The 16,978-nt window shown below is 37.2% G+C and overlaps 2 protein-coding genes across 2 annotated transcripts in view; both read left to right on the forward strand.

Moving 5' to 3' along the window:
• Nucleotides 1-2,599: 2,599 nt before the first annotated feature.
• On the forward strand, nt 2,600-10,194 carry LOC121508388 (U1 small nuclear ribonucleoprotein C-like). Its single transcript, XM_041785201.1, has 4 exons — nt 2,600-2,676; nt 4,580-4,675; nt 6,623-6,718; nt 9,876-10,194. The coding sequence occupies exons 2-4, from the start codon at nt 4,662-4,664 to the stop codon at nt 10,192-10,194; spliced, it is 429 nt and encodes a 142-aa protein (XP_041641135.1). The 5' UTR covers nt 2,600-2,676; nt 4,580-4,661.
• Nucleotides 10,195-14,504: 4,310 nt separating this feature from the next.
• The window catches only part of LOC121508951 (dual specificity testis-specific protein kinase 2-like), a 41,497-nt gene continuing 39,023 nt past the window's right edge, over nt 14,505-16,978 (forward strand). Inside the window, exon 1 of the mRNA XM_041786098.1 lies at nt 14,505-14,628. The gene's annotated coding sequence lies outside the window, so the exon portion shown is untranslated. The remainder of the gene's footprint in view (nt 14,629-16,978) is intronic.

Genomic DNA, 16,978 nt, shown 5'->3' on the forward strand with positions numbered 1-16,978 from the left:
TTATTTTTGCTCTTGGCAAAAATTAAGAAAACCCTTCAACCAACAGTCATCCATATTAAACTATGAATAAATCATCTGACAAAAATATACCCTGCCCTGTATACATTTTTATTACTTTTAGAGATTACGCCTGTATTATTTTCAAAATATCTGCTCAAACAACATATTCAGAGTTTGTAAGTTTAAAATATAAATATGACGAACATGAAAAAGTCAGAGAAAAAAACATCATAATGCTAAAGCTGTCGATGAAGTTTCTACTCATATAGGGCTAGACATGCAAAATACAGTCATTAAAGTCAAGTGGGGCCCCCTAAGGGAGGTTTCCTACTGTCACTGCAAATTTTGCACATTTTGAGACACAACTGTGGTTCAAAGTTTTTGCTTGCCTTTCTTGTTAACAAGCAGCTCCTCTACTTGTGTGATTTATAGTTTTATGATGTACAAAACACAAATAATGTACTTCATAGCTATATTCCCAGGATGTTTGAAATTACAGAGAGTTGGTATAAATGAAGGAGAACAGGAATATTTCAACAACAGAACATCACAATGGCAAACCAGAGCTTTGTAGACATAAAGTGGAACAGTTTTGATGAAAAATAAAAATGTAAAGTTCTCTGGGCATCCAAGAAAATGTTTAAAAATCAGATGACATGCCGATAAACAATTTTAAAGATTAGATAAAAACAAGATCAGACTTGTTGGATAATCTGTTAATATGATAAAGTACTCAGCTAGATAGATTATTTATCTGATGTGTGCACAAAAAAAAATTCAAATGGCTCCGACAGCTGAAACAGAGGCTAGAGTCAGTGACTAAAGTTTGCTCAGCTTGGGTGACACCAGCAAAAAACTCCCAGTTATCATTAAAAGAGGCCATGCCCCCAATTCTTCTTCACTTTAAGCCTTAATATAAGTGAGCTATCAAGTTTGATAAAAAATTATGTGCAGTTGTAATAAAGAGAGATGTATTTATTTATCATTTATTTTAACAGGGGAAACCCAGCAAGACCTAGGCCTCTTTACCAGGACTGCCCTGCAATAACACAATACAATACAGGGTTAGAAAAACACGTACAACATGGTTAAAATAGTTACAATACTTTCATAAACACTTATACATAACTGTAAATCTACGCCCTGGTTAATAAATCACAGTTTAAAGCAGTTGCAATCACCCTCACCAGACACAACTTCTTTAAAATCTCCAAATGACTGTTCAGTCGGAGGTGGATGTGATGGTGATGTAACCAGGCAGGTAAAGGTGCTAATCTGTGGGAGGCAGGTATAGTGACCACAATATAGTGATAATAATGATGAGGATTTGATAAATAAGGCTGTTGAGTCAGATGTAGTCAGTTTGACTTTGGTAAAGGTGCTGCTCTGATGGGTGAAAGGTTTAGAAAATAGCAATTAGGATGTAAGAGTTTAGAAATCTGAGGTTTTCTTCAGACCTGTAGACTGATAGAGAAAATGGGATCAATCTTCTAATTTTATTCTCAAAAGTAACCCTTGACCCCACAGTTGAATGTTCAACCCTATTATATTTACTCCACTCCTCCACTTCACAAGGAATCTCTCTTGTTTTATTTGTTTTCCAGGAATCATTTTTTTAGTGACGAACCTCGTCTGACTCAAATGGAGTGCACCTGTTTTGCAGCACGTAAGAAGGGAGTGTGCCACAATCCACTGCGGTTGAAGTGATCTGTATCTGATTTTTTGCTCACATGTGACTCATATCTGATTTTTTTTCTGTGAACAGCACAAGTCACATTGAATCTGACCTTTCTGAATCAGATTCGGGCTACTTTCGTATGTGGTTCTATATTAGATACGTATCGGATCTTTTGGAAGTTGACTGCAGTGTGCACAGACGAACAAAAAGATCCGATCCTGGCCTGCAGTGTGAACGTAGCCAGATTGACAGGTGAAATGCAGGATACTCGGCAGGTGTTTCTGTACAATATATAAAGCCCTTAATGCACAAGGGTTAGGAGGAAGGTTTGAAAATCACAGCAGTGCACTGAGCTACAGAGGAAAACATTTTTATTCGTGATTGATGACAAATCTGTGAGACAGGGGAACTGAGAAGTGTTCATCTTAGATCTCCTGGTTTCAGGTAAGTTCATTTTTATGACTGAGGTTTTCTTCAGACCTGTAGACTGATAGAGAAAATGGGATCAATCTTCTAACCCTTGACCCCACAGTTGAATGTTTAACCCTATTAGACTTATCACTTTCATTTCATTTTGTTAGGCCACTCCTCTATTTCACAAGGAATCTTTGTTTTAACTGTTTTTTTTTCCACTCATTGTCATACCATTCAAACATCTTTGAGCACTGACTCAAATGGAATGCGCCTGTAGCTTGTTTCGGAGGACAAAAGAAGACAGTCTGCCACACAGGCGTGCCAAGATGATGAGAGATTGACAGGTGAAATGCAGGATTCCCTTTCCCAGCCTTTCACAAGAGTGCTAACACGTAAGGCACACATAATCGGCAGGCGTTCCTGCACAATATATAAAGGTCTGCCTGCACAAGGGTTAGGAGGAAGGTTTGAAAATCACAGCAGTGCACTGAGCAACAGAGGAAAACAGTTTTATTCATCATTGAGGACAAATCTGTGAGACAGGGGGAACTGAGAAGTGTTCATCTTAGATCTTCTGGTTTCAGGTAAGTTTATTTTTATATTTGTATTTTAGCTGTTGTACATATTTTTGCACTATTTTAGGTTCTAAAGAAATCAATTTCCAAAGTGATATTTTGTACTTGAATTAAAAAGGCACATTATAAGTTAAATCACACTAGCATGCTGATTAAAATCAGTTTAAATAAGGATGCTACTGTGTTTTTTGTTATTTCAATAGAGGGTATGAAAATTAAAATATCTACAGTGCTTAACAAATGTATTAGACCACCCTAACCCTAACCAAAGTAAGGTTTATGCCACAGCTGCTCTAAATTAACAGCATTGGTAATTACCAAGATCATTTTTGATGTTTCTGCAATGGTTAATACACCAATATGTAGAAGCTCTTTAACCAAAATTATATTTTTATTACTAAAATAGAATTCTTATTGTTATCCATGAATTTTCTAATTTACTGGTTTACAAAAAAACGGAAAAACTAGTGAATATTTCTTGATGAATGTGTCAAATTATAGTTATTTACTTACATTCCTGAACAGAAAAATGAGTTTTAGTGCTTGAATGTTATGCTTGATTCATTTCTGACTTCTCAGAGAAGCCCAGTGAGCCGGCTCAAATTTGTGTGAATTCAGTTTGAAATTCCTCATTCCTGTTCAAAATGGTAAAACATGGAGAGCTCAGTGAAAATGAAAGAGTCTGCATGAAAGCACTTCATGATACAGCTGTGGCATAAATCTTACTTTGGGTGGTGGTCTAATAAATAAGTATTTCCTGCTCGTATCAAACCGTATTGCTGCAAAAACAGCACAAACTCGACATTATTTACCACAGCAATTTCCTTCTATCCCGTTTTTGGATTCACAGATGAATTTTAGAATTGATACCGCCTCTTTTTTGTCTCTAACTGTGGAGGAGCTGTCAGCACTGCAACTGTTGCTGTAAGAAGTTAGTTCAGTCCACAATCGTTTCTGGATTTAGCTTCAGACAGTCTCAACAAATCTGGAAACTCTTTGGTAAATTCGCCCCTCATATTATAGCCATTTTTCATTTGTGTGTTCATGAGTAAAATGTGTCGAAAATCTTTCAGAAAAATTGTAAGGTTTTGGAGAAGTGGATGACAGAATAAGGAGTGCAAAATAATTTAGAGGATATGGAGGAAACATTTTTTTATGCAGTAAAGGTCAAAAAGTTTGCTTCCTCTGTGAAACACAGAGGTTTGGTTGACTTTCAACCAAAGAAGATGTTATGAACAGAAAGGGGGCATCTTGGGTCAAAGGTCACATGCAAAATACACTTTTTAGGCTTTTTCTAGTAAAAATATGTCCACAATCCCCCCCAAAACTCAGAGAGAATCAGCTGAAAGGAGGATAAGGAGAGCCACATCCATTTCATGAGAGGGGTGGAGTCAGGGGAGGAGTCAGACAGCTCATTAACATATAAAGCCGCAGACACAGAAACAGCGTGTTCTGAGCCGGGCTGAAGCAGAGGTTTTTTTAAACATGCAAAAATCCAAAACTAGAGTTTTTTTCTTCAGCATCAGACTTCACAGGCATGTTTGGGGACCTCTGAGACCGATATAAACTTGTCTTAAAGGGGTAAAATATGTGACCTTTAACTTGGATGTTTAGCTTTAATCCTTATGATCAGGCATTTCCCCATGACTCTGTCGAAGCTAATATTTTCTTTTCCTTGTTTGTTTTGTTTTTAAAAATCAGATACTGAATCTCCAAGCTGGAATGAAAAGAACAAATGCATGATAGCAGGAAAGTTTTAAGAGTGCATCATGAGATTGGCAATAGTCTTTTGCGTAGCAGGAATGAGCTTGTCATAGTAGGAGAGTACAGATGCTACTAAAGATAAGAACATCATCTAGATGAACCGGCTTCACTGTAGCTTCTGTCATTAATACCATCTCTCCTCCAACAGCAATGACACAGAGAGGCAAAACTGAAAGTGCTATCCAAAAAGAGTTTCAACAGGTTTCAAGGAGGAGAGGAACGCCTTAAACATGCCTGAAAAACAGTAAGTTTATTGTGGTTTTACTTTTCTTTGTGGTTCATATACATTAACGTAAAGGGAGATGATGGGAAGTTTTATTTTATGCTCCAGCTAACTAATAAAACACATTGTTAGTACACTACACAAAAAAGGGACAGCATTTTTGAAATAGGGAAGTTGGATTTGGATGAGTGTTCGTGGCTATTTTTAGAGTATGAATAGTATCACTTGGTGATTATACACACACACACACACACACCCATATTGGTGTGTGTGTGGGTGTGTAGGTGTGTGTGTATGTACAGTGCTTAACAAATTTATTAGACCAACCCCCAAAGTAAGGTTTATGCCACAGCTGCCCTAAATTAACAGCATTGGTAATTACCAAAATCATTTTTGATGTTTCTGCAATGGTTAATACAACAATATGTAGAAGCTCTTTAACCAAAATTATATTTTTAATGCTAAAACATAATTCTTATTGTTATCCATGAATTTTCTAATTTACTGATTTACAAAAAAACGGACAAAATAGTAAAGCACATTGTTATTTCTTGATGAACATGTCAAATTATAGTTATTTACTTGCATTCCTGAACAGAAAAATGAGTTTTAGTGCTTGAATGTTATGCTTGATTCATTTCTGACTTCTCAGAGAAGCCCAGTGAGCCGGCTCAAATTTGTGTGAATTCAGTTTGAAATTCCTCATTCCTGTTCAAAATGGTAAAACATGGAGAGCTCAGTGAAAATGAAAGAGTCCGCATGAAAGCACTTCATGATGCTGGATGGTCTCTGAGACAAATATGACAGGTGGTCTAATACATTTGTTAAGCACTATATGTATATGTATATATATATATATATATATATATATATATATATATATATATATATAGATAGATAGATAGATAGATAGATATAGATATAGATATATATATATATATATATATCTATATATATAAAGTATTTAAATATATGTATCTACACTGCCTGGCCAAAAAAATGTCACCACCAAAAGAAGGTCACACTCTCTAATATTTCGTTGGACCGCCTTTAGCTTTGATTGCAGCATGCATTCGCTGTGGCATTGTTTCGATAAGCTTCTGCAATGTCTCAAGATTTATTTCCATCCAGTGTTGCATTAATTTTTCACCAAGATCTTGTACTGATGATGGGAGAGTCTGACCACTGCGCAAAGCCTTCTCCATCACATCCCAAAGATTCTCAGTGGGGTTGAGGTCTGGACTCTGTGGTGGCCAATCCATGTGTGAAAATGATGTCTCATGCTCCCTGAACCACTCTTTCACAATTTAAGCCCGATGAATCCTGGCATTGTCATCTTGGAATATGCCCGTGCCATTAGAGAAGAAAAAATCCATTGATGGAATAACCTGGTCATTCAGTATATTCAGGTAGTCAGCTGACCTCATTCTTTGGGCACATAATGTTGCTGAACCTAGACCTGACCAACTGCAGCAACCCCATATCATAGCACCGCCCCCACAGGCTTGTACAGTAGGCACTAGGCATGATGGGTGCATCACTTCACCTGCCTCTCTTCTTACCCTGATGCGCCCATCACTCTGGAACAGGGTCAATCTGGACTCATCAGACCACATGACCTTCTTCCATTCCTCCAGAGTCCAATCTTTATGCTCCCTAGCAAACTGAAGCCTTTTTTGCATGCCAATGATTCGACCCTTCTTAAACAGACTAAGATCTTTTCCAAGACCACAGGATGTGTCTTTGGACATGGTTGTTAAAGAAATGAGAAGTTACTCATTGCATCAGCTGGGCTTAAATAACTTGTTGCCAGCTGAAAGATAATCGCCCATGCAGTGATTATCCAATAGGAGGCTCGTACCTATTTGCTTAGTTAAATCCAGGTGGCGACTTTTTTTGGCCAGGCAGTGTATTTGTATATATCCCAGTGCCCTTCTTAACTTCTAACTTTTTTCATATCTTTGACAGAACCACTGATCCAACTCCGACGCCCAGTCCTCCAGAACCTGTGCCCCTGAGGAACGCTTACTCAATGTTTATACCTCCCAACTTTAAGAACCAAAGGTATAGTACGTTTACCTGCTCTGCAGCATTCCTCACAGTACATGTCACTTCATTGCTAGGAAGTCAATGAAACATCAACAAGATTCAGAACAATTATAAATTCATACAAAACAGCCTAATAGCAACAGGGTCGTAACATAACTGTTATCATAAGACAGCATTTGCTCTGAACTTTTTCAGCAACAAGTTAGGAAAGGCATTGATTACTTCTGAAAATGTAAAAAAAACACATCTAATATTTACTAAAGACTGAGGTTAGAGCTCTGAGAGACAATTGAAACAATGGTTGAATTCTACAGAGGCTTTCAGGGGAGTCCCATTATCTGATGTGCCATTCCAAGTCACACGTATATAAGTGCAGCGCAGTAACATCACAGTTGTCAGTCATTCTGCCACTTCTACAGCAAGGAGTTAAAGGTGCAGTGTGTAGAAGTTGGCAGCATTTCGCCGAACAGAAACGGTGAAAATGGGATATAATGTTTATATATTTATGTGAAGTATGTTAAAATAAGTGCACAATCATCCCCTCAAAACTTTGGTTTTCTTTTTACAAAATTAGAAAAAACTTTTTAAATTTACATTACCGCGGGTCGCGCTCATGGAGGCTGACATAACGAACTGCCATGTTGTCTATGGCAACATTTTGGGGACAGAAAGAGCGAAACGCGATTTTTATATGCGAACCTGCCCACTGGTCCTGAAATCTACCTGGAAGGCAGGAGGAGAAGAAGACTGATCTATAATCTATAAAAATAACGGTTACAAAAATGAATGAATAAACCCTCACCTCGTCACTGCTGTAAATGATGTCCGGCTCACGATCCTTTTTGGTCTTCACAGGCTCTCGTCGCTTAGTGATGTGACGTTTTGGTAACAGATGGGCTCATTCTAACCTGTAATGCTCCCAGTAACCTGATGTTTAGGCACAACAACAACTTAATATGTGCACCAACTTTACATAGAGAACATCAGAGTAATCATAGAAAGCATGCCTTACACCCACAAAATACTTGAGGACCAACTCATTGATAAGTTCAGGGACTGCTATAAGTCTGGCCTTTTGTTTGAGCACTGCAAGAACAGACGAAAAAAACCAAGATATTTCTGCTATTGGTTTAAAGGTCATATATTCTGCATTTTAAGACAAGTTTATATTGGTCTCAGAGGGCCCCAAAACATACCTGTGAAGTTTGTTGCAGAAATAAACACTCCAGTATAGGATTTTTGGATGTCTAAAAAAAAAAAAAAACCCCTCTGTTTCAGCCCTGCTCAGAACCAGCTGTTTCTGTGTCTGAGGCTTTAAATGTTAATGAGCTGTCTGACTCCACCCCTGACCCCTCGCCTCTCGGGAAATGGGTGTGGCTTAATGGATGTGGATATGGAGGAACTTTCTTCCAAGCAGGAGGGGCCAACTGAACCTGGGGGCGGTGCTAACTCCCCACATGACGTCATTGTGGAGGGGGATTGGTTCTGATTGTTGGGGAATTCTGGACAGGCCAGGGGCACATATTTTTGTTTAAAAAAGCCTGAAAAGGTATACTTTGCATAATATGTGACCTTTAATATTTAAGGAAACTCAATGACCATAAAACATAATAACCTACATGTATTTTGAACTATGTGTGAGCCTTCCTTTATGGCCGCATACCACTATTTAGCAGAGGGGGAAAAGTACCAGACTATTGTACTGAAGTAAAAGTACAGTTACTCCGGGTGAGATTTGCTTAATTAGAAGTAAAAGTGCTGCTCTACAAATCTACTCCAGTAAAAATCTAAAATTTACTCAAAGTTCTGGGCACTGAGTAGATATTTTTGTTATCCAAGGGGCTTTCACAGTGAAATATGACCCGTCCTTAATGTGCAATGACAACAGAAAACATAGACCTCCAACCTGGTTATTTTATTCTGAGGTGCTACCTACCCAAGCAGCTGTTTTTGGAAGAAAAAATGGAATTTTTCTCTCGCTGTGTGCATGTACTGACAGAAAGCCAAATGACTGGTCACTCTCATGTTGTTGGCAGAAAGCTTGGACCTCCTTGCTCTGGCTTTTAGTGTTTATTTTTACTCAGCAGCTTTTGAAAATGTGATTGAGTAGAATACTACACTCAAAATATACTCAAGTAAAAGTAAAGGTAAAGGTAGCTACTCAAAAAAGTTCAAGTACACAGAAAAGCTCCTTATTTCCATTAATTTGAGGAAATGTAATTAATTACTTTCCACCCCTGTATTCAGACAAACCTCATGTCATGTGGATGTTGAATTCAGTCTGGATTTCAAAGTTATATTTTTCTGTGTTTTTAGTCTGAGAAGTACCGACCAATCAGAAATCAGCAGGCTTTTGTGTTTTAACAGAGCAGTCAACTGTCTGCACATTCAGCAGCAGGAGTGACTCTGTATTCAGCTTTATGAATAGATATCCATGTGTTAAAGCAGCCAACAATCAACATAAATACAGGGGTGGAAAATAACTAATAACATTTACTCTAAAACTCCAGCAGCTGGTCTCCTCTCCAGAAGAGTGGATGCTACACAATGGCAAACATGACCCTGTCCCTACTTTTTTGAAACGTGTTGCTGCCATCAAATTCAAAATGAGCTCATATTAATCATGAAATGGCAAAATGTCTCAGTTTCAACATCCGATATGTTGTTTCTGTTCTGTTGTGAATAAAATATGGGTTTATGAGATTTGCTCAGCGGTCCAACTTTTTTGAAATCTGAATCCCACCGCTGATGCGTTCAGACCGGGAACAGTTTGTTAAAAATATTGATTGTAGACACATTTAAACGTGTAGCATAAATGCAAAGAAAGCAACAGAACTCACACACTCCAGAAAATAAAGCTTAACACTCATAATTATATTTATTTGGTTGCTTGATGTAAAAAACGAAGCAGTAAACTGAGGCTGAATACCTGTCAAAATAACTACTGTTGGTGGTTCACCACTATGGATAGCAGCTAGGAGAAACGTATTTGTCCTACTTTTGCCCAAATAAAAAAATGGACAAATACACACAGTACAGGACGGTTGGGCGGAAGTATTAAAGCGGTATTATTTTCCACCCGAAATACGTCACACCCTGCTGTGCATAGAGCCCATTTTCATGAGCATACATGTTCTTCCAGCTCTGAATCATCTCTGTTTTTATTTTCCAGTCAAAAAAATCTCCAGAGTCCCCAGATATCCTTGGTTCCAAATCCTGGAGTCCCCGGATATCCTCCGTTCCCAAATCCTGGAGTCCCCGGACATCCTCCGTTCCCAAATCCTGGAGTCCCTGGACATCCTCCGTTCCCAAATCCTGGAGTCCCCGGACATCCTCCGTTCCCAAATCCTGGAGTCCCTGGACCTCTTCCCCCGAGGCCACAGGGGGACTTTGAAAGCACAGAGGAAACAACGAAATCCAAACTGAACAAGCTGTTCGGTGATGCTTTTTCTAAAATGAAAAGAAAGTCAAAAAATCACACAAGGAGATAAAAAAGTGATCACATCTGGGTACTGATAAGCCGTAATGACGGATAACCGTGTGGTAAAAGTCTCTGCTGTTGGACTTGAGACATCAGCCTATCAGGATGTTCTGCTGGTTGGAGTGTTAAGAGTTCATCATCTAGATTTTTCTGTTTCACATAAATGAGGGATCTGCCTGCTTCTTTAACTTTATAAGGAGATAATAGTTTTACTCAATGGCACTTTTTATAAATAAAAACAGTCAGTTTAAAGTGCTTCATAAAGAACAAAAAATAAAGGAAATGGAAGTAGAATAAAGGTAATAAAGCTAAAAATGAGTTGATGAATAAGTAAAAGAAATAGAATTAATAAAGTAAAAGAACTAGATTTCTAAAAATATTTCCTGACCTCTCAGGCTATTTCACTGAATCTGAATGCAAGATTTGTTTTGGTGATACTCTGAAGTCAAACACAGTTGAGTGTTCTAATAATCATCAGCTGTTATTTTCATAGTGTATTTATAAAGTGTATTTCATGTTTCAGGTAAATTCAGTTGTACCTTTAAAGGATAATACACAGCATCTCTAGGTTTAGAATAGTCTTTGTTCATCTATTAGTTATCAATACTGCAACCCATTTAAATGTGATAAACAGAAGACTGGGACGGTTTTTGGTGGATTCAGGGACTTCTTTAGCTTCTAAGGCTAACATTAACATTAAACTGGACATGAAAACTCAAGGAAAATAGAGGCCCAGTAACAGCACACTTTCATTTACACAAAGGTATTTCTCTTGGACAAATTCAGGCATTCATTCTGAGTTTTTACTGATTGGAGTTAACTGTAGAATTTCTGAGATTAACTGGGATTCAACATTTTAATTGTTTGACAGTCCTAGCACTATGTATTTGATGCATAAATTAATTAAAAATGAGTAAAAAGCCATAAAAACATGGCTACTTTGAGTTTAGCTTTACAGAGGGCCTGTTTTATTCTCACTTTGTATGTGATCAATAACAAATGTCATTATTTCCCAGTACCACTGTTATGCTGACCACATTCGGCTGTATGTCTTTTGAGCTGAGTGACACTGATAAAAATCATTTTTCACTGTTCGACTTGACATCAAGGAGAAGATGGCAAATAAATGTCTTCATTTGAACCGTTATTAAACAGATGCACTGATACAAGTCTTTCCATGTGGCTAAATTCTTCTTCTTTGTAAGAAAATCTAAATAATCTTGGAGTGATTTTTGATCGCAGTGCTTTTTGATCAACATGTTAAATCACTAACATGATAATAATAATGATAACAATGATAATGATAATTATTATAATAATTATAATAATAATTATTATAACAACAACAATCATAATGACAATATTATTGTTATTATTATTATTAGCAGTAGTAGTAGTAGTAGTAGTAGTAGTAGTGGTGGGGATGCTGAGCATCCACACTATTGATATTTGCGACGGCCATTTTGTTTATTATTATTCTTCCGCGCCAGCTATCTCCTCCTTCATACTTTGTTGTATCAACACGGTTTAAACTTTAAAAAATTCAGTTTCTTCATCAGTCAACTGCTATGACTATGCTTTATCAGCCACTGAATGCAATTTTCAGCTACTTTTAGGCCAAAACCAGCCATGTGTATGCTATTTTCAGCTATTTAAAGGCCACTTTCAGATATTTAAAGGCTACTTTCAGATATTTTTAGGCTATTTTCAGCTTTTTTAGGCTACTTTCAGCTATCTTTATCCCTTTTTTAGCTATTGAATGCCATTTGCAGCTTTTTTTATGTCATTTTATTCTATTTTTATGCTATTTTCAGCTGTTTTTGTTCTTTTGGCTATTTTCAGCAGTTCTTCCACAATTCAGCTCTCGGCATCCCCACGCAATTTCAGCTGAAGTTGCAATTTTGATCAGATTATTAGTATTATTATAAGTATTATTATATTATTACTTTTATTCCTATAGCACCTCTCCATGTACTTAGGCTTAAAAAAAGCCAACTTGGGCATGATGAAATCTGAGGTATTCATTATGAAATAAACAGTAAATCTGACACATAATAAAGTCACAGTTATGCAAACTTAATATAATTTTCAAGTTAAAGTGGATTTTTTTAACATTTGGGGACAAATAATTTTTCTTTAATTTATACTGTTTAATGATCAAACACTAAAGCTTTATAATGATATTAGAAGTAAACAGATTTTTTGATAAAAAACATGACTTTTTATGTCACATGTTGGATTTGTATCAATCTTTATGACTCAGAACTTGTTTCAAATATATCTGTGTATATCTCTGTATTAAACATGACTCAATATGTAGAGTACCCTAAAGAATTAATGCACCATGATGGCTTTACTGTTGTTTTCAGAACGTCATATATATTTTTTTTTCTTTGAAAACTGTGTTTATAATCATTTAAATCCTCAAACAGCCTCTGTGTGTGTAATCATTTGTCCTTTATACCTTTCTCTTTATGTATGAAAGCATGCCTGAGTAGCTGTGCTGATAGAGTATCTACATGTATGATTTCATCTATGACTCGACCTGATGACTAAATAAAAACGTGGGGATTATTGCACCACCATGTGAAACAGAATAATGATATCATCTTTGCAGCAAGTCAAACACTGACGACACAGCATGGTCCCATTGTTAGCATTAAGGCTGTGAAAAAAAAAGTTCCATCATCACTTCCTCCAACGTGAGCAGAAAAATCATGTCAGTAGCACACTGGAGGAGGAGGAGGAGGATGAAGAGGAGGACGGTGATTATATTTTTTTCAATATTATGAAATAATTCTGTTGCCTAGTCTGTCTTTTCTGTCATAATTTCTGATAAATACAGTCAAAATGGCTGTTTAGGTAGCATTTTACGAAGCTTTTTTAATGCAATTATCGGCTTATTTATTTATTTTTGGTCTAAAATGTGTGTCATTGTCAGGGCTCCACTTCCGGATGAGCAGCTGCTCCTGGATCCGTCCTTAGTGAGCCGTTTTTATTAAGCCAGGGCCTGACGGGGATGAAAACCGACTCCGGATCAGCTGTCAGAGCTCCACTTCACCTCCTCCTCTCCTCCAATCAGAGCCGCTCACTCTGCCCTGCTGGAAGTGTGTCAGCAGTCAAGCTAGACCGAGATGCACACAAATACACGAGAAGTACTTCCTCTTTGTCAAAATAAAAGCCTCATTGGAATAAAACTAAGTGAGAAAGACGTAAAAGTAGCACAGAAAAATCATAAGCAGGGCAAGGCGATTTAAACTCACATGACAAAACGACATAAAGCAAATTATAAAAAAAAATTTAATATAAAATATTTAAATACATATATGAAATGCTTGAATATGTGTATGTATCAAGCAAAAATAAGCTTCAGTGACCCTGAAAAAGACCCAATCTTTACTGCCAGAGTAAAGCCACCTCTGCAGACGCCACTACACCATAGAGGGGCTTTAAATTTTATAACTGACCAAATCTGAAATTATTTTATTTTATTCTGAATTTTGTGTTGATTTAATAATGAATCGTGGTAAATGTTACATCTCTTCATTACTTTGATGTTAGTTTTTTTCAAACTGTAGAGTCTTATTTTTCCTCAAAGTTGTGTCTTTTATTGTTGAATTGAGTTATTTTTATGGCTTACCTTGAAAAATTACACACAGTTTGTGCCATGCAAAGTTGTGATAGTTTTGATTTTTTTGTTAGTTTTTATTTTTATTTATATTTATTTAGTTTAGTTTTAGAAAGTTTCTTTATTGCTGGTTTGTTGGTTTAACTAAGTATTTTTGGAAAAAATGTTTATTTTGGTTTTTATTATTTTAGATTTATTTATTATGTCCCATTTTTAAAAATTATTTTAGTCTGATTTGTAAACACACAATGCAGATTTATTCATTAATCTATTTTGAATTTTCAAATTTAGTTTAGTTCTAGTAAGCTTTTCTTTACTGCTGGTTTGTCGGTTTAGCTTAGACTTTTTTGGCCAAGATGTTTTGTTTTGGTTTTTATTATGTTTACATTTATCTATTATGTCCCGTTTTTAATGTGTTTTAGTTTGATTCGTAAGTAAACGATACATATTTATTTATTGATTGGTTTTAAAACCTCGTTTTTAAATTTTCTTTCAGTTATCTACATATTTTATCGGTAATAACCTCGGTGCCATGCCTGAAGTGTTCATCAAAAGTCGATGACGTTCCCGGTCCAAGCTGAGAGGCTTTTATTTTGAAGACTCTAACCGGAAGTTGTATGTATCGCTATAGCTAGCATGACTGCGGGCTGTTTTCATTATGGTAGCCGTCCCAACTAGCGGCTCGTAAAGCAGGAATCCAGACGGGATTATCACCGCAGACACCGCCGAGCTGCCGTGCGATATCTCCGGCAACAGTTCACCTCCAACCGGCGGACCTCCATCCACAGCTCCATCCACACCGAGGGGAGGAGAGAGGTAAGCCGCCGACGGTGCTTTTCTGCCAGCTTGTCATTTACAGCCGCCGTTATTCTCGGTAGCGATGATTTCTTTTTCTAAATGAGAGTACGACACGCCAACGATACGTTATCAGGTTTATGCAGCTTAATGCGTTTAATTATTACTTTCAATATGCTGCTGTAAAATAATAAATGAAATAAAATGCGATTGAATGAGGCCTGTAATTAATTCTAAGCCTAACAGTTCGGCTGAGCTGAGCAGGTCGATGTTATCCAGAGGATAGTGATGGGTAGTTCAGGAACGATCCGTCCAAAAGAACCGACTCACACATGAGATTCATTTTTTCAAATATTACCGTATGTCTCTCTGTGTTTGTGAAATATTAAGAAATAAAACACTAGGTTAAACATATACATAGTTTAATTAACTTAACACCACTTAGAAACGTATTATTTTTGTGTTTATCTGAAGTGAAGCAATAATGTTGTCTACTACTACATCCCTTCATACTATTATACTAAACACTAGGGACGCATATTGCACAATATTATCAGCATGTTACCTGCATCGGCAGATATTACCTGAAGAAGTGAATTATTGGTATCAACAGGTGTAAAAATGCCTGCTCATATTTACAACCAATATTATGGCTACAAAAATCTGCTTACATCAGCTGTAAATATTGGTCAAAATAAATTAATTAAATGGGTAAAGAGTCTGTCTAAGGGCCCCTTAAGTGCTTTTGTTCCATTGTTTAAGCAAGATAGTGTATTTCAGAGTTAAAATTTCTGTTGATTTTGAGAGCATGGTGTCTTTTTTCTGTGGCGTGGCTCATTGGGATCTCAGGCGTTAGACACAGACTGGGGGGCTCCTGGGAAAACATGGAACTAATGGTCTAGAGCAAGGTTTCCCTGCCATTTTTCCTTGGATCCCCCCTACATGTACCTAAGAAAAGCAGAGCCCCCCAGGACCCAAGAAAGAAGAAAAAGTGATACACTGCTGCCAAAAATCAACATAGAATTTAACTGTGTCACTGATAAAACTCTAAAAAAGGCCTGTGCATGCTTTTCTTATCAAAAGACCCTTGTATGAACTATTAAATAGCTGCTCTATCATGGTTTGAGTCAATATTTGGAAATCTAATTTTGGCAGCCTCAGAGCAGACAAAGCCCCCCCCGGGAGCTGCCGGACCCCAGGTTGGGAACCAATGGTCTAGATCAGGGATTGGCAACTTTGGTTACTGAAAGGGCCACATAATTTTATTCTTACTGCCAGGGGCCAAACTTTTACAAACCGTAGGACACTCTAAAGTTAATAATGATAATAACCTATAAATTGGTAAAAGGTAAAGATGTATAGCTTTCTTCACATTCCTTTAGCCATCATTTATACTTTTAAACTCAAATGCAAATAATAGCACTAAATTTAATCAACTAAACACATCATTTAATCTGAGCTGAATGCTAACTGGTTATTAGAAAGTGTTCTGTTTTGCATGTTTTCATGGCAGGGTTTATCATGTTGTCTTCTTGATTTTTGAAATTGACTTGTGGGCTGCACTGAGTGAGGAGGAGGGCCACATCTAGCCCCTGGGCCACCGGTTGCCCACCACTGCTTTGGATCATCAACTGTGCTTCATGTCTCTTGTTCTTCCACATGGCGTTCAAACACATAGAAAAGATGTAATCCTTGCATTATCATATATAAAGCCATAGGGAGAAAAAGCAATCTTTTGGCACCCGTTTTGCCTTAGTCCAACCCAATGTTTCCAAACGGTTACCTTCTGGACTCCAAGTCTTTCCTGCACACAGCTTCTTAAAATGACTTCACAATTTCCTGCAAATGCATCTGAATGCATAGGCAATGTCAACAATCACATATTTAGTTAACATAACTGAGTATGTTTGTACTAACCCTGCCGTTAGTCTGGCTTTAGCAACATAGCCTACTTTGCTACGGTCACTAGACTTCATCAACCATACATTTCTGGGCCTAGCTTCCTTGGCTAAGCTAGCAACATGCTGGCTTGCTATTTGACATAATTTAAGAAGGAGTATGGTAAAGTTATAGTGCTCTCTTTTGCACTTTCAGAGGTTAAACATACTAAATTTGTCTGATCTAAAAGTCAGAGAAGGTATATTGAGTAAAGAGCCATTTAGAAGTCAAAAGAGCCAGATTGTATTGTGCAGCTGAGCCAAATGGTTCAACTCACTAAAAAGAGTTGAACTGCCCATCACTAAACCGGTGGCTACTATCCTTCATGGCTACTGTACACACACTAAGCAGGTGGCCAGGGGGTGGGGCTGCCCACAGGAAGGCTCTGTTATAACAAAGTGGTGATGTTTCCCTCTGCTTTAACGAGATCTAA

Source organism: Cheilinus undulatus, linkage group 4, assembly GCF_018320785.1.
Source record: "Cheilinus undulatus linkage group 4, ASM1832078v1, whole genome shotgun sequence".
In the NCBI taxonomy this organism is placed as follows: domain Eukaryota; kingdom Metazoa; phylum Chordata; class Actinopteri; order Labriformes; family Labridae; genus Cheilinus; species Cheilinus undulatus.